This window comes from Cladophialophora bantiana, assembly GCF_000835475.1.
Source record: "Cladophialophora bantiana CBS 173.52 unplaced genomic scaffold supercont1.15, whole genome shotgun sequence".
Taxonomy (NCBI): domain Eukaryota; kingdom Fungi; phylum Ascomycota; class Eurotiomycetes; order Chaetothyriales; family Herpotrichiellaceae; genus Cladophialophora; species Cladophialophora bantiana.
In genome coordinates, this window is record NW_015971589.1 from 812,846 (window position 1) to 833,094 (window position 20,249).

The following is a 20,249-nucleotide window of genomic DNA, read 5'->3' on the forward strand; positions in this document are numbered from 1 at the left end:
TTCTTACAGGTTGGAGGCGCCGGCTAGTCGTTTGCCATCTCCAAAACCGTGGCAACCCACCCCAACATATTGGAGTCTCCGCATGAACAGCGTGTTTCGTAGCGTGGCAGGGGTCGAGCTGCATCACTTATTGCTTCATAGAGCTTCAAAACCCGACCAATCAGCGGAGAGCAGGTCTCTCGGGAGACCCGTCCCAAAGAGCAAGTCGTCGAAGTCGAAAAGGTCCGAGCTGAGATTCAACTGAGCTTCGTCTTGTGGTCGTTGCCAAGGAGTTCTGTCTGCCGACAACAATGCCGGATCTGAATTATCCGATTGATGTTGAGTCGTGTAGCCTTGATCGGACACTTGGACTGGAAGAGGTGTCTCGCGGCCACTCGTTTGAGTTTGAATGCGCTCAAGGAGAATCAGGTATCTGGCCGCAAGTGTACTCGTACCACTGGCCGCCTTCAAGAATTCCATGCCCAGTTCCAGTGTTTCGTCCGTTCTGATTTGCCCTAGAGCTTGCAGCTTCCATCTTTCCATGGTTTGTAGCGTCAAGAGGACTCCAATCGCAGTAAAAACGTCTTTGCGATATTAGCTGAGGATTAGCACGTCTAGATTGAGACTTACAGTGAAGATTATACCAGAGAGAATTCAGCAGCCGCCTACGATATTGAGCATAGATCAGCTTGATAGTCTCGCGGGCAGCCAAGATACAACGGTTGCATGAAGCAATTGCAACGTCTCTGTGGAAACTGTCCTCGATCTCTTGTCGACTGAAGATAAGAAATGATTGGCGATGTAGCAGTAGACGAACATTCAAAAACCTGCAATTGCGTTAGTTTGTCGCCATCGGTGCCCGTATAAGGCTTGCTTACCGAATGTACATGACATTACGTTGTCGCTGGAAATCGGGGCCGTCCGGGTAGACCGGTTCCTCTTTCAGATGGGTTGGGATGCCATTCCACCAGGACAACAGTTCTCCATCCAGTAGAACAGAGTGACCGAAGATTTCTGGGAATTGGTCATATTTGTTTGGGGATTGATTTATCGCCGAATTCCGTGGTTTCGCCGCTGAAGAGTAGAGTTTGAGAAGAACTCTGTCAATGATATGTGCGAGTTTGATTGTCTGGACGAAGAAGGACGTCAGAGATGGACGGCTTGCAGGCTGTCGAGGAATGACGGAGTCATTCATAATATATTGATCGTCCACCGGCAACGGTAGCTCAACATCTGACGCATTTCCAGTAGGAATTGAAGGTGGCCTGCCAAACTTCATGCTCAAAGTGCGATCAATAACGAAACAACCCCACCATACACGCTTTCGGACCTCTCTTTCAACAGCTGACATAGCAGTAGAAGGGTTGAGATGGAGTCCAATGCTAATAGAGGTCCTGATCATTAGCCCACTTAAGCTCCAGCACTCGGTCAATTCCAAGGTGCCTTGAAGATAGTGACACATCAAAAGCAGCGCTTGGACAAGCTCCAAGTTACCCTCTTTGAAGATGTGAGCGAACACGATGTTTCGAGCTCTTACTAGGAAGCGTGTTGCCGAGTTCGAGACATTTCTATCTTGAATTGGATCGTGAAATTCGCATGCATGTGCGAAAATGAGGTTGAGCAGTGCGAGCCAGGTGGTTTTCGTGTCAGCATGGTCCCCGTCATTGATCCACATGCGCTCGTATTGAGTTCTGAAGCTTGGTTCGTGAACAAAGGGGTAGAGGCGATGCACGTGGTTGAAATATAGGTCGACGAGACTGTCTGCCAGGTCTCTTGGAGGTAGTTCGTAGGTGTCTTCGCAGTCTCTAGGAGTGAGGCCCAGATCGAGGCTGTGAGTTTGAGAGCTCCTTGAACTTGAAAGGCGTCGGCGTTTGTTCCCTGATGCAAGGACTTGCCGAGATGCAGAACTCGTTTGAACCTTGGAAACAAAGGCAAAAGTTGATGATTCTCCGAAGAATGCCTCTGGATCTTGAGTTTCCGATGGAGTAGTTGCGACTGGAGTCTGGACGCTCGCGACTTTGCTCTGGAGTGCGACATCAGCAGCATCGTCGTCAAAGGAGGGATGGAGTTGGACTCGTTCTTGGCTTTCACCAAGAATATCAGCGTTCGTCTGTGTCTTTGAATTTATCAGTGATTTGAGTCTAGACGACAGTTAGACCATGCAAAACCAAAGGCACAAAACTCCTTACTCGTCGACGCTGAGCTCGTCAACCATAGAAGGGTACATGCAGTGGGTTCCACGACTTTGACAAGATCCACAGATGGGGCGACTCCCGTCACAGCGATTTTTCCTCCTGCGACAGCTTGTGCATGCTTTTCCAGAGGCAAGTCTCTTTTTAAGGATTGGCGGGTCTGCCATATCGGAAGGCTCAGAATGACTCGCATTCTGTGGTTAAAGATTGTCCTGCTAGGATTGAAGCAGTAGCTTGATACTATGAGCGGCCTCCACGTTCCAGAGCCCCATTCGTCTAATAGCCCACTTGTGGTTAATGTAGTGCAGAAGGATGTGACGGGAATGGAAACAATGCGAAAACCCCGCGACACTTGAAGCTGGAAATCTGGGGAAGATGCGAGACAGGGATCCTGCACGTGACGACCGCTGTAGTTGCCGGGGCAAGGCCGGGGAAGTGCCGATTTCAGGGCCTCCCCGGTAAAGAAAATACAAGGGTTGAACTTGTTGGATTGAGCATGTGGCAGGATAAATAATGCTCTGTCATCGGAAGCCCACCATTCGTTGTCCTCATCCTAAACGCCATAAGGGAGAATATCCAGAACGGACAAAAAAGTAGGCATTGTTCAGTACGACGTATATTCCAATATCTCTACGCCCCATGCCTTTGAAATTTTCAGTCACAGACAGAGCCATCGTGAGAGAGCAGTAGCTCCATGGTCCCACATTTCCGAGTCATCTATGTGCCAAACCCCAAAGCTTGCATGTGCGTGCAGCCCACGAGCTAACATGATCACCAGGCTAGATGTCCTTATGGAACTGCGGTTGACCCAGCCGTTTCCTCCACTCTTCGCCTTTAAACATCAGAACAACGATCCCCATGGACGTCACCGCGGTGAGTAAGGCAAGTGTGACCCAAGCCCACTGGATCGTAATCTCGTTGGCGAACGGGAGACTGTAGACATAGATTGTCAGCCTAACAGCCCTGGCAGTTTCCGGAAGAAAAAATCGAAGATGAAGCACTTACGCATAAAACCCAAGCGGAAATGCAAAGGTCTGCCGCCAAAAGTTGTACAAGCTGCTGATTTCCCCGGACTGCGGCTTGTAGCAGTCACTACAATATGCATAGCTCACCGTCGTTACCAGCTGAAGTCCGAAACTGGCAATCGCCATTCCCATCACGGGCCCCATCCAATGCGTCTTGTGATACAAGCAGACACCGTAAATGATGATCCCCGTTGGGCAAAGGAGGAGGCTTCCAAGAGACGCGGGCAATCGAGCTTCTGGTTTTCTCTCGCCTCCGTGTTTCTTTGCGTACCGATACATGAACCAGTCTGAGAAGGGTCCGGACAAGAACTCTCCAAGAGCCGAGCCAACTAAGAGTGGAAGTCCGAGCATAAGCCCGATGGCTCCAGTTTTGAAGTGATAAATCTTTGTGAAGAGAATGGCGACCGTCACTGCTGGTAGGATTGAGGAGAATGCGAACGAGACAATGTAATATAGACACGTAAGTGTCACCGAGGGATAGTACATCATCTCAAATGGACGCACAAAGTCCCGTAAGTGGACTCTTCGGTCTCGTAGCGCATTCCGTCGGAAGCTGAAGAGCATCTGCATGTAGGTCCTCTCTTCATGTTCTGCGAGCACCTTCTCGGAGCGGGAGAAGAGGGTCTCGGGCATAGCGAAGATCATGATAACCAAGGTCACCGCGTTGACGATGGCGGGGAAGTAATATGCCCATCGAACGCCGGCCGTCTGTACCAAGTACCCTCCAATAACAGGAGCGACGTGAGCACCGTTTGTCAAGAAGACGGTGAAGACGCCCATCTTCATGCCTCTCTGAGTCAGCATTAGCATGCATTCATTCTCGGTCTGAACAGACTGCAGTGTCGTAGTACCTCATGTAGGAAAAACATATCGTTGACAGTGGCCGCTCCAAGGGCCATCGCTGCACCAACCCCAACGCCGCTGAAAACTCGAGCAATGATCAAAGTATGCCATGTTTTTGCGACACCGCTGCCGACCGTTGCAACTATTCCAATGACTGTCGAGACGAGATAAACCGGCCGTCTCCCATAGACATTAGCAAGCGGGGTCCAGAACAGAGGTGAAATTCCGACAGAGATAATGACAGAAGTCGTCTGATATGGCGCCTGGCTGACAGGAATGTGGAAAAGCTTTGCAAGAGGCACTAGTGCAGGGTTGACAACGGCGGAATTAAATGGACCCAGCATGGCGAGAAATGATGCCTGGATGAGCACAAGCCATTTCAACCATGATGGCCAGTTCTGCGAAACTCCCCGTCAGCAAGCGCGTCCCCCCAAAAGAATTCCATTACTTCTTACCAAAGGGTCGTCGCGAAAACGAGTAGGTTGTGGCAAAAGTGGAAATCCATGACGATCCCGTCGAACATTGTCTGGCTTCTCGGAGACCGCATTTTCAATCGCCGCCTGCTCGGAACCGTCTTTGGAAATCACAACGCGTACTTTATCGTCAGAGTCCATCTTGAAAAGAGCAGTTTACGAGAGGTCTCTGCGAATCCGGGGTAAGGGTGTAGCATCTCCCAAGACATGCACTCTGTGGGGTATTATATCTGGCGGTCTCGCCTCCCCCAGAGTCCCCGACCTTTCGTTCGTCGGGATGAGCCGCGGACCTTATAAAGTGGTGCCGCCGAACTAGGGTCCCGGATCGAGACCAACCCTTGCTCCAGAGTCGCGACGGTTTCCATGTGGCGGCTCGGTGGGAGACTGCCCGAGGCCTGTGGATCGAGGACGTAGACTGAAGGGAGCACTAAATACAAAAAGAGAGAATAGACGAAAGTAAGGACCACCTCCACTCCAGAGTAACAGCTCGAAGAAGGCGGATTGAAAAGACTCCTGGTTCAAGATGGTGCTTAGACTGTCATTTGCGTGTTGGGACTACGATCGGATGAAAGCTATTGAAGATGGCAGGGTCAGAGCGGAGGGAATTGAGCTCACCTTCCTCAATTATCGGGTCGAGGAGACGTAAGCCCATGCAAAATCCTGCTGAGCAGTCAAAGTGCTGGTTGCGGCGAGGCTTCTGGACGACTGACATGGTCCAGAGCAGCTTCTTCCGCCAACTTCGATTCCAGGAATTCGACCTCTCTGAGCTTTCCTTGTCTTCCTACGTTCTTACATTGAACCAAGACAATCCACCATTTATCGCGTTACCGGTCTTCCCCTCACGTTTCTTCCGGCACCAGTCGATGTATATAAATTCCAAGGCTGGCATCAAGAAACCCGAAGACCTGCGTGGGAAACGGATCGGGACTCCAGAGTATCAAAGTCGGTAACACCAACAGTCCATACCCCCTGGCTATTCGAATCAAAGACACTAACCATCCCTGATCATCTTTGGCGAAACCACAGTGACAGCAGCAGTCTGGCAACGAGGTATTCTGGCTGAAGACTTTGGCGTCCCTCTCTCCAGTGTACACTTCTACACTGGTGCTATTGAGCCGTCGGACAAGCCCAGACATTCCAAGGTTTCGCACAGCTACCCGGCCAACATCAAAGTGACGGCGATCGAGCCTGGCAAGAACCTGTCGCAGATGCTTGCTGACGGCGAGCTCGACGCCATCTTCAGCGCCACCAAGCCCTCGTCCTTCGACACGTCCCCGGAAACGGTAACACGGCTGTTCGACGACTTCAAAGCGGTCGAAGCAGAGTACTATGCACGGACCAAGATATTCCCAATCATGCACGTCGTGGCCTTGAAACGCAGCGTGTATGATGCTGACCCGTGGATCGCAAAGAGCCTGACCAAGGCCTTCGCCAAAAGTCTGGAGATGGCGTATGAGCCTTTGAAGGAGCGAGCGGCGCTGCGGTACATCTTGCCGTGGCTAGAAGACCACGTTGAAGAGACGAAGAAGCTGATGGGTGGAGATGATAGATGGTGGAAGGACGGGTTTGAAGCGAACAAACATGTGTTGGACAAGTTCTTGCAGTATTCATTTGAACAGGGGCTGGCTCAGAAGAAGTTCAAACCCGAGGACCTTTTCGCCCCGAGCACGCTGGAGGACTTTGTGCTGTGACACATATGCGGTACGCTGGAGCTTGCTGGCACCTGTAGGTAGATCGCAAAGGTGAATCTCATGCTATCTTCCTTTCCGCAGATCTTCAGTAAGGATAGTCCTGCCGTCTTTCCACCGGTTGCCCTGGAAGCCGGACTGTTTCGACCGAAAGACGCACGCGGGTCGTCCGTGTCGTTCTGAAGAGCTTGATTGCTTCGCTTGGCTTGTCAGGCATATTGCGTATGAAGCTATAAGGCAAGGCCATTGGCTGTCACGGACGTGATGGAGCTTCCCAGGTCTTTCAAGGCGTGCGCTGCTGACAAATACCCCCAAAGGGTGGTATCGTTCCACTTGTATGCGTAGTGTACAGCACTCAACATATATATTAAGAGCAACGACGAGGTTAAATGGGCATTGCAAATGTCTATATCTGTTCAATATTCAACGCGAGATAGAACATGGCTTCAACACAGGATCTAGAGAGAGCAGAGATCCAGAAATGGCTCGAAGATGTAAGCAGTTGTGCCTATATACAGGAAAACCTTTCCCTCAGCCTCGTGGTCGTGTATATCGAACGGTCCTCACTCCTACTGGCTACACCTCCCCATATCATACATACCACCCCCTGGTTTCTTTTCATTACAGGAGACTGATATGTCGTCTTAACTGAGATTCACAGTTTCACGCCGCGTCCGCCACCCTCTCCGCCTCGCACTGGTGCAACAACTTCTTCGCGCCGTCGATAATCCTGCAATTCGGCAACGGCCCGCCCGTTCAGGGCCTGGAAGCACTCCGTGACATGTTCTTCGCCCCGCAACTCTCCCGCCTGGATCTGATGGAGCATTACATCGAATATTTCGACTACGTGCCGCCGAGGATATACCAGGCCGCGAGGATCAAGTATCGCGTCAAGGGAGACGATCCGAGCGGGAAGGACGATGTGGAGATTCCAGGCTTTGCTACGTTATATGTCAGGGAGGACGGAGACGGCGATGTAGCCTCGGGTGACGGCGGGAACAAGGGAAGATTGATTTGTTATCGTATGGAAACGTTCCTCGACACGAGGCCATTGGAGAAGAGGATGCAGGAAGTGTTCGAAGGCAAAGAAAGAAGCCAAGTATGATTTGAGAAACATGTATACTGCTTTCAGTATTCCTGGTAGGCGCCATCATAATCAGCGAATACACAATCCCATGTCCACAATAGAAAAGAGGCTTCATCTCAACATTACTGGTGCCATCAATCATCATTCTTCTGACTCCGACCTCCTGTTACTTCAATCTTTTTCATTGATCCGCCTGTCCCAATCCTCTCCAATTTTCAAACTCTCCACGACAGCTACTCTCTTTCCCAGTCCCGTCCTCTCTTCCTTCTGCCACCACTTTTCCGTGTTCTTGTAAGTCACCGATTCGTCATCCGTATCAATCAATCCACCGTGTCCTCCTTCGTCACCGATAACGATAACAGTCTGCTTTACCCAGCCGGACAAGTCTGAGACGATCTCGCCATCACGGCCGCAGAGGGATTCTTGGATATACACGACTTCCGGCGAAAGGCTGCGGAGAATATGTTTGTGTCCGTTAGGTGAGGTATAGGGTAGCACCATAGTCTCTTTGTCCACAATAACCACGGCTTGGTTGTACAAGGTCTTGAAGAGGGAAGTTGACTCGTCAAGGGGGCTCGGCTCTACTTGAGTCAGTATGCCATCATTAGGGAATTCCCCCGGTGTTTGGGCCGGTGTATGTGCATCCGTGTGGCTAATGTTCGAGAACGACGATGCCATAGATTGAGAGGGTCTTCTAGGGGCGTGGCTGAGTGGGTGCGTTTTTAGATCTGGTGCGTAGATGAGGACGAAGACTCGTGTTGTGTCGGGTTCGATGTATTCTGGGAGATGTGAAAGGATAGACTATCAACCTGTCAGGTACCAACTTTGAGCGTCTGAAGTACAACCTACCGCATGTTGCTCAGCATCCGATTCGGCACTAGTATCCAATCCAACGGCCGACACTACCACAGCCACAGTCTTCCTTTTCCGGTTGGCAATAGAAGCAGATTTGGGAAGTTCTATGCTTCCTGAAAAGAATTCATCAGCTGTTCCGCGCCTCTTGATGCCTTGTTTGATCTGACGGTCGTTGTCTCGCTGTTCGGCCTCCTCGCTCCATCGTTCATGGTCTTCATAGGCATCGCCACCTCCGCCACTTAGGGTACTGATGGCGGCACCAACCATTGCACCCGCCGCCGCCGTAGCGGAAGCAAATGGCTTATTGGCCCAGTCATATGACTGAGTTTGACCCTGGCTGCGCGAGCGATCACCGGAGGGAGTAGTTGAGCGGCCAAAACCCAGTGCACTTGACATACGAGCGACGAGGCCAGTCTCCTGTTCCTCCTCTACCGCCTTCGACCGAGCACGGTATTCCTCTTCTGTCCCTCGCCATCCCGGCGGCGGAGGACCACCCTGAAATCCTCCAGGCGGAGGAGGTCCCTGAAAACCGCCCGGTGGTGGAGGCCCTTGGTAACCACCCGGAGGTGGCAGGGGTCCGAACCCTCCCGGCTGTTGTGGACCGGGCGTCATTGGAATGGGAGCACCGCCCTGAGGAGGCGGCACTCCTTGGAAGCCAGGCGCCATTGGCGGTCCAGGAGGTAGAGCGCCGCTCATCGAGGCATAGCCTGCAGGAGGGACGCCTCCCTGGAATTGTTCATCTTCACTCGATTCTTCCTCGTCGTCCTTCCTCTCACCCCAGACCCATGCTGCAAGACCGATAGTGGCTGCTGTGACAGTGAGAACAAGGGGAACCCAGTAACCAAACGTCGACCTGCTGCCTGAGTATCCGTACCCGCCAGAGGTGGTAGTCTTCCGTTTGCGCTCCGTCACGGTATACGAGTAGGACATGGCTGGGTCGGAACGTCACAGGAAGAAAGAGGTTCAAAGACGCATGAGAGAGGAGGCTTTTGAGCTCAGATTGAGGGCAAGGGCGACGTCAAGGTTGGAATGGTTGGCGCAAGGTGGAATGATGAATAGTCCTTTTGTTTACTTTGTTCAGCCGAGGCTCGCTCGTACAGTGACGCGGCGAATCAAGGCCAGATTCGAGAGACTGTAAGAGGCTGCACAATAGCAAATCGCGTCTTAACTTTCACGCAGGCAAAAGAAAGAAAATACAACGGCGGAGGGAAGAAGAAGGTAGGCGAGGTGGTGAGCTCAGCTCGATTCAATCAATCCGCGTGGCTGGAGGCTGCATCTTGTCCCCAGCCCGCAGATTCCCCACACGGCGAGACGGCTCACTTCCTGCGCATTAGTTCCTCATAACTCGTACTCCGAGGAAGATTTCTCGACTTTAGTTGATACTTCGTTTCTAGCGGTTCTTCGGTGACAGAGTACGGAATACGATGGCTACTGCCTTGTCTACCCGGCGCCGACCGCCTCGAGCTGAGTCTGCGACATCCAAGTCCACTACCACCTCACCACCACCTCCAGATGAGCCCGAAGACACAACCTCTCGTGTCATCTCCCCCCTCGACATCCTGCGAGTCATCCTCACCTTAATACTCGCCTCGTGTCTGCTTTCATACTACCTTACTTCTGGGACCTCTCTGCTGTTCAAATATAACCCATGGTTCCTGAACCCGTCTCAACTCTCTCTTTGGTGGACAGGGCCTTTAGCCCTCACACCAGAGCAGTTGACCCTCTACAATGGCAGTGACCCTGCAAAGCCTATTTACCTAGCTATCAATGGGACCGTCTTTGATGTTTCCGCCGGAAAACACACGTACGGACCTGGTGGGAGCTACGAAGTGTTCGCGGGAAGGGACGCTACCAGGGCCTTTGTGACGGGATGTTTTCTCGAGGATCGGACCGGAGATCTAAGAGGTGCGGAGATGATCTACATTCCAATTGAAGACGATTCGGAAGAAGAGATCTCGAGCAGCGCGAGGAAATTGCGGGCAGAGAAAGAAAGAAGAGAGGCCAAGAAAAAAGTACTGGATGAAGTGAGGAGATGGGAACAGTTTTACAAGAAGCATAAGAAATATTTCGAGGTTGGAAAGTTGGTCGGCGTCCCAGAATACACAGGCGAGCCACCTAAGTTGTGTGAGCCAGCGGAAAAGGGGAGGCCGAAGAGAAAGAATATGAACTCGAAAATGGAAAAGAAAAAGCACGCACCCGGAAAGCCTGTACAATAGAGAGATATGATATGATCAAAAGTTTCACAGGAATAGACCACATGGATGCATAGACGATTTATGAATGGCTTTGGACCTGGACTGCTTGTGTTGATTTGCTGTTTGCTGGGGGTGTGGGATGAAAGCTCCTCAGTTAACCAGATTCAACCGAAGACATCATTGAGATGGAAATTCGCAAGTGCCAATGATTGGTGGTGGCAATGGTATTCGTCCTCGTCCAGCTTCTGATAGACATTTCCGATTTTCTTTTTGCAATGTGAATCCGTAGCCCGATCTAGTGACCCAGCATTTCCCGTCCATATCCCATGCAAAATCATCAACATCATCTCACGGCGAAAGAGCATCTCTGTCAAGGGAGATAGTCTGTGCTCGGGCTCTCGCCTTCATTTTCTGCTCAATCATCCACATCCCTCTGAACCGCGCACACATCTTAATCGCCACCAGCAGCCGCTCTTGTGTAAATGCTGCCCTTGCTGTGTGCCACGACTTTCCTAATCACACCCCTCTCCTCGAGGTCCGCAAGCGCCTTTCTCGCGAGCGAGCCATTGATCTTCAATCGGTCAACCAGCACGGCGACGGTGATGAGGCGATACGATTGGACGTCCTTGTTGAGTTTGTCGGAGGTGGCTTTGTCGAGGACGACAGCGTGGTTGGCCTTATCCTTGACTATGGGCGGAAAAGAGGAAAGCACATGTCAGCCAAGCAGATGGGAAAGAGAGCGCTGTGAGATACAAAAAGCCCTCGAGAGAGACAGAAAAGAACAGATAAAATGTCGGTCGAAAAACGTACCCTTTCCCTTGGACCACTTCTTCTTTTGCTTCTTGCCGCCGGAGGATGCTGCGGGCGCCTGGGCTAGTCAGCAATACATCCCAGCCAGATTGGGCGTGGATATGGGAATGCGCATACCATTTTTGCAGTGTTTGATGGTTGATGGGAGAAATGATTGAAGGGTCAAAGTTCCTGTCTTTGAGTTAAGGCTTCTGCGCCCCCGCAGGCTCCCGATTTGGCAACTAGGGCAAAGGTCTTGGCACCGTTGGTAGGCCAAAAATTCTTACCCGCGTGAGACGTAGTTTTACAATTGATCCAGGCCGTACACTGCACAGGGTCAAGGGTTGATATGGATTCACTCATGAGGTTAACACCCTCAGATTTAGCTGGAATTATCGGCTGAATTCTCTACGGAATCAGAATCTGGGGCTGAATTCAAGACTTTCCGGGTATCTCATTTCCCTCGCTCGTGCGTATCACATGCAGAAAAACATTTTCCATATGCCCTCTAGTAGAAGAAGCCAATGATCTTGCCCGAAACGTGCTTTCGTCTGGCCTCTTCGTGATCCATGATTCCCGCGCTGGTGGTGAGAACAATGTATCCGAATTGACGAGATGGCAGCAACTTGACAACCCATTTCTCCATGTCACGGAGTTGAACGTTGTAGCGTGGGGAGATGACACCGGTCTTGTTGAGACGGCCATTGAGTTGAATGACAACTTTGCCACTGCGGTGGTCGTCGACTTCTTCAAACTCGCCGATATAGCCTGTTGATAAATATAGCCGTCAGTCGATGTTTGACAAGAAGCTTGGGTTGTTGCGACTGAATAAACATTAAACAAACATGGATGAAATGAGAAGGCAAATGTGTAAGACTCAGTCGCAGAGAAGAAAAGTCAATCTTTCGGGTACTTAAAGGGCAAAGGTCGTGGATGCAATGGTTTGAAACCGCCGCCTAGTTATCAACCCGACAAATTTTCAAGCATGTGTAGTATGCCAGAATCCTCCTCTTGTAACCCAACAAATGCAGGATGCGAACGTACCGTGCTTCTGCATGACAGACAAGAACTTGATGATAACCTTGGAGCTGGGTCGAATCATGACCTGGCGCTTGCCGGCCTTTTCGGCATTGTTGATGCTCTTGAGCGCGTCGTTGAGCACGGATGTTCTGACCATGATGGCGGTATTTGAGGGCGAGTGAGATTCTCAAGTTCGTGTGAAGGCCGAGGAACTTGAGGTATCTGTGCAGTGGAGAACTTGTTAGTCTTCAGGAGCCTTCGAGCCAGAAGAGTGCCCAGTGAAGGGTTCTTCAGCTCGTGTCGCGAAAGATGAGCATATCCAAACTGGACAGAACCTGGAAATGCTACAATCAAACAGTTGCAGTCGGATTGCTCATCCTAGGCTAGCTGAAGAAGGGCCGCATTTTCACATACCTCGAGGTAGGAAACAAGTTGACGGTGTGAGGTTGTCGTTGTTAGAGATGCGAAAAGAAATCTTCGACTGCGGCTGCGGTTGCGAATCGATTGAATTTCGGTTGTGCACCCTGCCAAGAGTTCTATGCGCTAACCCCGATTTATGACCGTCCACCAAGGCCCACAGCCTCGCCACGTTAAATAGCTAGACAGCTACGCACTCAAAGCCTGTATTTGCTGAGATTGACCAAGTATCTGAAGTACGAAATTCGGAGAATGTGTTTGTAGCAGAAGGACGCAAAACGACACGCAGATCCGCAGGAGGCAGGGAGTACCGGGTATATTGACCATGAATCAGGAGATCTTCGGGCCCTTGTTGGCCAGGTGCCCCTCCATTTAAGGAGATGCAGATGAGGAATCGAAACAGATAGGAGCGAATCTGGTGACAAAAGACTTCCGGTGGGGTTTTTGGCTTCGTCATGAAACTCGCTCGATCGAGACCTCTAAGGTGACTTTCGCAGTCGAAATCATATATCAGGATTGACGATGACTGTAAGGATCAGAAGCGCCAGGAGCAACTGATGACTCGTTCAGGAACAAAATTCATCTCCGAAGGACAGTAACGGTGAGCTTACCAGACCAAAAACCGGAATAAAGACAAAGACCACCATTCCACTAGTGACGATCTGCTTCCTGCGGGCCATGGCACTCTGACAGGCAAAAAATCTCCATGCTCCGGCAAGCGTGATAGCGATGCCTATGAATAGCGTCACCACCGCAAGCGGAATGCCCAAATTGTAGTCGCTTAGCTTGCCTGGTGGGACTGGATCATGCTTCAACCTGTAAAGCTGGAGAATCGTGATGGCGAAGTTCGCTAGGGCCGACGACGTTCGAACGTAGCCAAGGAAGACGCGTTCGTTGGCAAGATGGTCCCTGGCTGCGTGAACAGGGACCTGGTGAATGTAGGCTGGGAAAATGAGCCTTGTCCAAGTACGCCATTGAAACTTGTATTTTTCTCTCGGCGCCGTGCTGGAAAGACCGGCACCGGACGACGGAGCGGCCTGAGTTAATTCCCTTCCTAACGTGTTCAACTCATATTCCTCGTCGTGTTCCTCGTGTTGCTCACGACTCCGTCTTGCCGAGTTGTCAACGCCATTCCGAGTATCACCCATGCTTCAGAAGAGTGATGCGTGCAGCTCATCTCGTAGTCGGTAAAAAGGCAATCGTGGAGGATATATATTCTTCCATCCAGGCTAAATCTATATCAGGGGGGGCAGGGGATCTTTTTCTTCTTCTGCTTGATGTGGATTATGTTTCTCCGTAATCAGAGAGCAGAGATATCTACGACGGAGTATTTGATCAATGCCGTAAATCTGAAAGGGCAGGTTTCTGGCAATGATTCACACTGGATCTTATTTTATCGCCGAGCAGCACACTAATTGACGCTGTCTCATCGTTCATGCCCAACTGGATATGCGGCGGAGTCTGAAATACCCCGTCCAGGCATGGGAATTGATGCTCCCTTGAATCGTGTCAGTCGCCCGTTGGACTCCATATCAACCTGTTCATAGCTAATTGGTCACCAGAATTTGAAGCCTTGTTGTTTTAATTTCTTCTCAGCCGATTCGACAAACTCACCAACTTGCAATGGTGCGGCGGTAGCCGTTGGAGTTATAGCTGGGTTAGGACGGACTTGCGTAATCCAACCATCTAAGGTCGTGGTCTGAGCGGGGGAAGCGCCGGTGATGTCAAGGTAGGATGTGAGGTCAATTGACGAAAGTGTTTCCTTTGATCTGGCTGTTAGCGCCGACGCTAGCGAATGCCCCTGGAGCCCACTTACCGAGCCAGACCAAAAGTAAGAGCAGATCGAGTAGCCCAAGATGTTCGACTCTGCCGCAGAGGTCCGCTTGCAAGATATATTCCCATTGTACTGGCATTCAGAGAAGAGCGAGTATATAGGCGGCTGACATACGCATGACGCATACGATAGGCTGGATGAAGGCAAGTATTTGTTCGAACAGAGTCTTGTCTCATAGTCGCCCTTGAGACAACTTTGGTACAACCGGCTGCAGGCACCGAAGTCGTACGTCTGCGTGATTGTAGGGAGCGGAGGAGTCGTCATTGTTGAGCTGACCCGACTATCGCATCTTCTATGCCATTCATTTATCTCGGCTTGGAACTGGTTATCGAACACATGGCTGGCAAGGCACTTTTGTACATCACTTTCGCAGCTGTGAAATGTCAGCCTGGCATTATGCTAACTCATCGAGATTGCGTTGATCAAGCACAGCCAAAACAGACCACCGAAATGAGCGAGGATTTAAACTCACTCATACAACGAGGATAGGTACTCCTGCGCGCAAACACACTCGAGCTTTACTTCTTCCGAGTCCTTAGCTCCGCACTCGTCGCTAAGATCAGTCCATTTGATGCAGCCTGAAAGCTCCTTGAGGCCGGAATCTAGAAGACAGAACTCGGCAGGCGGGACGAAGCCTGAACTACAGAGGCGCACCGCAAGGGCGAGAAATGTAAGTAGAATCATCCTGGCCGTGATGGGGCTCGTGGAAATCTTAGACACTGTTTCGACCCAGAGAAGAGGTGTGTTGATTCTGGTGCAAAGTTATGACCGTACGGCTGCCATTGTTAAACCTGGGAAGCTCGTGACAAAGCCACAGTCAGCCTAACATGCCTCGTGCCGCCAGATTCAGGGCGGAGCCAAGACAATCTGTCTCAGGAGAGTCAGCCTTGGGCTGGTGATGGGATATGTGATTGGTCCGAGGTTGTGATTGAGCATCGAAGGCTTGTCCTAGCCGCCAGAACCGCACATGTGGTAGCGACGCCGCTTCGGTAGAACTTGCTTCTCTACCTGACGCCCTAGCCCAGCGTCAGCCTGATGGGCTCTCTTGGGACTCGCCATCAGAAATACAGGATTTTGTCCTAGCCGCGACGTCAATGGTTTTCCACATCCTCTTGCACTTAAGACTGGCCACGCCCAACGTCTAGTGCTCGACGGGTCTGTCGGACGAGCCAACGCAGTGGGTGCCATATCGCATGTTGTAATGGATGAGAACAGAATCAATTCTCCACCAACATCAGGTGTTGTAGAAGGGCCAATCCAGCTCTTTGCAAGCCCTTCTCGAGAAGATGTCGGCTCCACTACTAGGCAAGTTGAAAGCGGACGGGGATCAGGGGAAGAGGTATCGTCCGTTGGCGTATCTGTGCTCACAGCGGAAGGCGGACCAGATAATGGGGCAGGAACAACCACATCCGCGGAAACAACCGTAGCGGCGAATCTTGCTCGCAGCAACGCCCCTGATATCGAGAATGTGCCAGGTGGTACCGCAGCCTCGAGACAGTCATCTCCGCCTCCAACAGAAAGACTTCAGTCCACCAGTGTCAGCAATAGAACATGGAAGTCTTGGAAAATTCGCCCGCCGTGCCTGTCGCTCCTCCTCTCCTTGAATGCCGCCTTTGTTATAACCATACTCAGCCTTGACTCCATCTCGAAAAGCAACCACGGCTTTGTTGGTTTGGGGGATGCTCCGGGATTCCTTGCGAGGGATCCCAGCCTAGAGCAGGCTATATGGGCGCAGGGTATCTTTTACACGGCCTTGCCGGCCTTCATCATGACCCTTTTCCAGACCTCTTGGCATGCAGCGGTCGCAGCATTTGCAAAACGGCAGCCTTACGTCGATTTGAAGGCTGGTGGACCGGCCAGACAACGATCCTGTTGGAGTACACCGAGCCTTTTGCGCTGTCTTGGTATGCAGCGGTTAAAAACCAGCATTATTTGCTCGCCGCTTGTATGCTCTCCTCGGCAACTTTGGTGTTTCTGGTCGTTCCATTAACCTCCTTCCTTTTCACAACAGCACAGCCCAAATTGCACAGCCCGCTCTCCTTATCGGCGGAGACAGCTTTCAACACCAGCATCCTCGGCCAATATCCATCTTATCCAAATCTGAGGTTCATGGACATGGCAGCAGCCATTCACATTCAAGGAGCCAATCCACCCCCGTGGACTGACGGCCGGCATGCGTTCCCGACAGTGGCTGCATTGAATTCCTTCAGAGGAGGCAACGTGACGTTCGGTAGTTTGGCGTATTCTGCTCATGCTGAATGCGTGCATCTGGAGGAAAACTCGTACCGTAAACTGATCCAAAAGCCGGAGGACACGGGTCTTCCGGCCATGACTGTCTCCGTATTCGCTAATGACCGCGGTTGTCGAATCTCGACAAGTTCCAATTTCCGGCTGAATCCTGACGCTCCCAAAATTTCTATCAACAGCTGGAGCACAACGACTTGTCCTCCACATGCAGGCTGGAGCCGTTTCAGCTTTCTCGTCGCTCGGGTCACAGAATACCAAGAGATTGTAAACCTCAGCCTTGTATCTTGCGCCCGGTCCTATCGGACGAGCAACGGAAATGTGACGGCAAGTTGGGAGGTACACTCCGCTGCTCCAGTCATAACGTCATATCAGGCTGCAAATGTTTCCGAGTCGAGGTCCGACACCATATGGAGGTTCTTCGAAATGGGTTTCCAGGCTGCAGGCTGCTATGATCCTCGTGCTGATGTTGACACAAACGAGTTTGGCAGCAAGTATATCGTCTTTCAAGTCACAAATCATCCACATCGGCATTGGTTCCCCACACAATCATCGAATCTGCCCAGGCCATGTTTACCACAATGTATTCAATCTTTGCCAATCAATATCTTCTGCAACCGACCGATGCGCCGACCACGACCGTGGGGACAACATTTGTCCAGCCGACTCGACTGATTGTCGTATCACCAATTGCATATATAATTGTGAGCATATTACTTATTGTTGCTCTTTTGAATATGGCAGTCTTTGTCTATGAGAGACAGGATTCGATCCTGGATGAAGAGCCCGTTGGACTTCTAGGTGCCGCTTCGATTCTCCACGGAAGCAAAGACATCGAGGCCGCCGTGCGCGAAACCAAGAAGGCTCCCACCTATGAGAATAGAGTTGTGCTGACTGCCTTGGATGATCCTTCTAAGCAGTTTAATGGATATATCTGGACGTATAAGCAGGGGAAGTTGGTGCGAGACTTAGCTTCGAGCTCTCGAAATCAGAATCTCTCGAGCTCGTATGTTATGGAGAATTTGCCCCAGGAAGAAGGACAACGTACCGGCATGCGTCTCAGAGACATAAATGCACAACCTGGGAGTAATAACACCCAATTAGCTCGGGATTAGGAGCTTGAAAATGAAAGCGTATATGTGGATATAACACGTGGCTTCAGAAAATCTGGCTACAGGCTGCCTCACCTGGTAGTGAATGGGAACTAAAAATTTCCTCACTGCCTAACATTCACGTAGCGGCTGTTTCTTCATATCACACCATCGCTTGTCGCATCAATGGGCTTGTCCTACGCAAGGCAAGGAATCAGCCACGATGTCAGTTCCTCTGCGGACAATTGTCCGTATGAAAGACCAAGATGCCGACTTCTTGTACTTCTGCGAGGATTCATGCCACACAAGTTACTCTGGGTGTGTTGATGGTGACTCGTCGATGACAGAGCAGGAAATCAGCGAGTTCATTCGGCATTCAAACCCAAGTCTTTATGAGACGTTGAACGGTGTAGGGATCGCCAGTTCATACTTACCCTGTGACGAGGGCCAAGAGCCAATTGATCTATCAGGTGACAAGAGCCATATGAGCACAGAAGGGATCAGGGAAACACCCGGGTCTCTATTCTATGAAACAGGCACCAAGTTCGATCACACAACTGGATCATCAGATGCGGATTGCCCAAGTGAGACCTACCTGACATCCGATTTCAATCCAGGGTCACGCCATGCAGCAGAACCAGTAGTCCTCGGTACGCATATTCCTCCGAGTGTCGTTGGTGGGACTGACATGAAATAGCAGGTAGATACCACTTTACGTTCTATCAGCACTGTGAGCCAGGCGTCGTGTATTGCTGCTCCTCTCCAACATGTCCGAACTCTGCCAACGTGATCCCAGAAGGTGAATACTTCGCCATGATACGCGACGAAGCCTTGAATGAAGGAAATGGTCAACTTACCGACTACGAACGAACATCGTATTATTGCCTCGACTGTTTCGACGAAGTTGTGGATCGCGAACAGCGACCAGAAACAGTGCAAAAGATGGTCTCTCAGCTTGTCGATGGAGCACAGCCTGATAGGAATTCGATACTTCCCAGAGCCTTGCAGATATACCCCACCCTGGAGAAGAAGGGTAGCTTTTTCTTGCGCCTTTGCTTTGAAGGAGAGTCGGACATAGAGCCAGGAAAGGCTTCGAGCTCGAAGAAAGTGATTCGCCTCCGTCGGGAAAAGCAACTTGAGATACAACGCATTGAAAACGACCTGGAACAGCAACGATTCAAAGGCGTCTATCGAATCAAGAAGCCTAATCCTTCCGGCCTCAGAATATTGGTTTCTCCAGATACGCAGCCATACAGGGATCGATACAGGAAGCAGGGACTCCAATGGGTTGACCGGCTTAAGCAACTCAAAGAAGCCCCGCGGATTGCAGGAAGACCGGCTGCAAGACACACTTCAGCTTCAGATCATGACTTTGGGGATATGTTGGTCTGTCACTGCAGGGAGCCAGCTGACGAGGGGCCCATGCTGCGCTGCAGGTCCGCATCCTGCATGTTTGGGTCCATCCACTTTCGATGTTCAGGTCTCGACCAGTTGCCGTCAGAGACAGAGAATTATCGGTGCGACTACTGCAAGAGTGACTTCACTGGTGACACAGAGAAGGTCTGTGGGACTGGAGTGCTGGAGAAATGTATTTGTAAGACCGAGAATGACTTAGATGTGGAAACAGGGCATGGAGATTTGAGAGGCTCGATTTATGGCGGCGGAGAAGAGGACAACGACGACAAAGGTGACATTGGTTCGCCTTCGTCTGGGTTTGTTGCAGTCAATCATGTTGCCTCCAAGGGCGAATGATTCAATCAGGGTTGTCAGTGATTCCGTTTGGACTGGAGGTGGGAATGTGTTCATTGTTGTGTGGGGCTGCGACGATTGACCAAAGTTGAATTAACATGATGGGAGAATGAAGGTATCAAAGCCAGACGATGGTCTGCCATTGGATAGCTAGAGACGGGAGGCAAGAGACTGATTGTTTGTGCGAGAGACAAACGAGACAGAAGTCACTTGTTGCGGTTGTAGTTCACTGCCGGAGACTCGGTCTGTGCAGTCATTGCAGTCATTTCCCCACCCGCAGTACCGAGTATGAATGTCACAAGCTGCCAAAGTGAGTAAAAACTGCTCGGACCTCGCCCTGGACTCGGACGAGGGTGATGCCTTGGCGGTTGTGCCTCACGATTATCATCCCTATCTCCCTTGCGCCTCGCATTAGGCTATGGACAGCGCCACAATCCACCTATACTGGACACGCGGAGTTCTCACCCTGTGAGGCTTTGTGACTTAGGGACCAAATTGTGATGACGTAGTCTGGACTACAGTGAGTAATGAATGGTCAATATTTAATCCTCCCTCTGATTGGTTATTGAACCCTCCCTCTAATTGGTTATTAAACTCTCCCTCTGATTGGGTCTTTTAAACCATTCTCTGGTTGGCTGACATTCAACCCTCTTTCTAATTGGGTCTTTTAAACCATTCTCTGGTTGGCTGATATTCAACCCTCCTCCTAATTGGGTTTTGTAAACTATTCTCGGGTTGGCTAATATTCAACCCTCCTCTTGATTGGGT

At 50.9% G+C, this 20,249-nt stretch overlaps 12 protein-coding genes across 12 annotated transcripts; 5 read left to right on the forward strand and 7 right to left on the reverse strand.

Annotated features, from left to right (window-relative positions):
• Positions 1–135: 135 nt before the first annotated feature.
• Positions 136–2,338, reverse strand: Z519_09455 (uncharacterized protein; the record flags this gene model as incomplete). Its single annotated transcript, XM_016767178.1, has 4 exons — positions 136–563; positions 610–806; positions 858–2,120; positions 2,169–2,338. The coding sequence occupies 4 exons, from the start codon at positions 2,336–2,338 to the stop codon at positions 136–138; spliced, it is 2,058 nt and encodes a 685-aa protein (XP_016616694.1).
• Positions 2,339–2,950: 612 nt separating this feature from the next.
• Z519_09456 (uncharacterized protein) lies at positions 2,951–4,653 on the reverse strand (the record flags this gene model as incomplete). Its single annotated transcript, XM_016767179.1, has 4 exons — positions 2,951–3,104; positions 3,177–3,988; positions 4,048–4,437; positions 4,495–4,653. The coding sequence occupies 4 exons, from the start codon at positions 4,651–4,653 to the stop codon at positions 2,951–2,953; spliced, it is 1,515 nt and encodes a 504-aa protein (XP_016616695.1).
• Positions 4,654–5,035: 382 nt separating this feature from the next.
• Z519_09457 (uncharacterized protein) lies at positions 5,036–6,203 on the forward strand (the record flags this gene model as incomplete). Its single annotated transcript, XM_016767180.1, has 3 exons — positions 5,036–5,154; positions 5,237–5,454; positions 5,539–6,203. The coding sequence occupies 3 exons, from the start codon at positions 5,036–5,038 to the stop codon at positions 6,201–6,203; spliced, it is 1,002 nt and encodes a 333-aa protein (XP_016616696.1).
• Positions 6,204–6,640: 437 nt separating this feature from the next.
• Positions 6,641–7,305, forward strand: Z519_09458 (uncharacterized protein; the record flags this gene model as incomplete). The annotated part of the gene is made up of 2 exons (XM_016767181.1): positions 6,641–6,694; positions 6,862–7,305. The coding sequence occupies 2 exons, from the start codon at positions 6,641–6,643 to the stop codon at positions 7,303–7,305; spliced, it is 498 nt and encodes a 165-aa protein (XP_016616697.1).
• Positions 7,306–7,458: 153 nt separating this feature from the next.
• Z519_09459 (uncharacterized protein) lies at positions 7,459–9,072 on the reverse strand (the record flags this gene model as incomplete). The annotated part of the gene is made up of 2 exons (XM_016767182.1): positions 7,459–8,088; positions 8,137–9,072. The coding sequence occupies 2 exons, from the start codon at positions 9,070–9,072 to the stop codon at positions 7,459–7,461; spliced, it is 1,566 nt and encodes a 521-aa protein (XP_016616698.1).
• A 494-nt stretch (positions 9,073–9,566) lies between these two features.
• On the forward strand, positions 9,567–10,358 carry Z519_09460 (uncharacterized protein; the record flags this gene model as incomplete). Its single annotated transcript, XM_016767183.1, has 1 exon — positions 9,567–10,358. One exon carries the CDS (start codon positions 9,567–9,569, stop codon positions 10,356–10,358), a length of 792 nt encoding a protein of 263 aa, XP_016616699.1.
• A 430-nt stretch (positions 10,359–10,788) lies between these two features.
• Z519_09461 (40S ribosomal protein S25) lies at positions 10,789–11,267 on the reverse strand (the record flags this gene model as incomplete). The annotated part of the gene is made up of 3 exons (XM_016767184.1): positions 10,789–11,024; positions 11,148–11,205; positions 11,265–11,267. The coding sequence occupies 3 exons, from the start codon at positions 11,265–11,267 to the stop codon at positions 10,789–10,791; spliced, it is 297 nt and encodes a 98-aa protein (XP_016616700.1).
• A 367-nt stretch (positions 11,268–11,634) lies between these two features.
• Z519_09462 (40S ribosomal protein S22) lies at positions 11,635–12,303 on the reverse strand (the record flags this gene model as incomplete). The annotated part of the gene is made up of 2 exons (XM_016767185.1): positions 11,635–11,894; positions 12,171–12,303. The coding sequence occupies 2 exons, from the start codon at positions 12,301–12,303 to the stop codon at positions 11,635–11,637; spliced, it is 393 nt and encodes a 130-aa protein (XP_016616701.1).
• A 763-nt stretch (positions 12,304–13,066) lies between these two features.
• Z519_09463 (uncharacterized protein) lies at positions 13,067–13,711 on the reverse strand (the record flags this gene model as incomplete). Its single annotated transcript, XM_016767186.1, has 2 exons — positions 13,067–13,117; positions 13,175–13,711. 2 exons carry the CDS (start codon positions 13,709–13,711, stop codon positions 13,067–13,069), a joined length of 588 nt encoding a protein of 195 aa, XP_016616702.1.
• A 407-nt stretch (positions 13,712–14,118) lies between these two features.
• Positions 14,119–15,081, reverse strand: Z519_09464 (uncharacterized protein; the record flags this gene model as incomplete). The annotated part of the gene is made up of 4 exons (XM_016767187.1): positions 14,119–14,332; positions 14,380–14,469; positions 14,525–14,770; positions 14,870–15,081. The coding sequence occupies 4 exons, from the start codon at positions 15,079–15,081 to the stop codon at positions 14,119–14,121; spliced, it is 762 nt and encodes a 253-aa protein (XP_016616703.1).
• A 517-nt stretch (positions 15,082–15,598) lies between these two features.
• On the forward strand, positions 15,599–17,756 carry Z519_09465 (uncharacterized protein; the record flags this gene model as incomplete). The annotated part of the gene is made up of 2 exons (XM_016767188.1): positions 15,599–16,274; positions 17,125–17,756. The coding sequence occupies 2 exons, from the start codon at positions 15,599–15,601 to the stop codon at positions 17,754–17,756; spliced, it is 1,308 nt and encodes a 435-aa protein (XP_016616704.1).
• A 199-nt stretch (positions 17,757–17,955) lies between these two features.
• Positions 17,956–19,484, forward strand: Z519_09466 (uncharacterized protein; the record flags this gene model as incomplete). Its single annotated transcript, XM_016767189.1, has 2 exons — positions 17,956–18,382; positions 18,433–19,484. The coding sequence occupies 2 exons, from the start codon at positions 17,956–17,958 to the stop codon at positions 19,482–19,484; spliced, it is 1,479 nt and encodes a 492-aa protein (XP_016616705.1).
• Between the last annotated feature and the right edge of the window lie 765 nt (positions 19,485–20,249).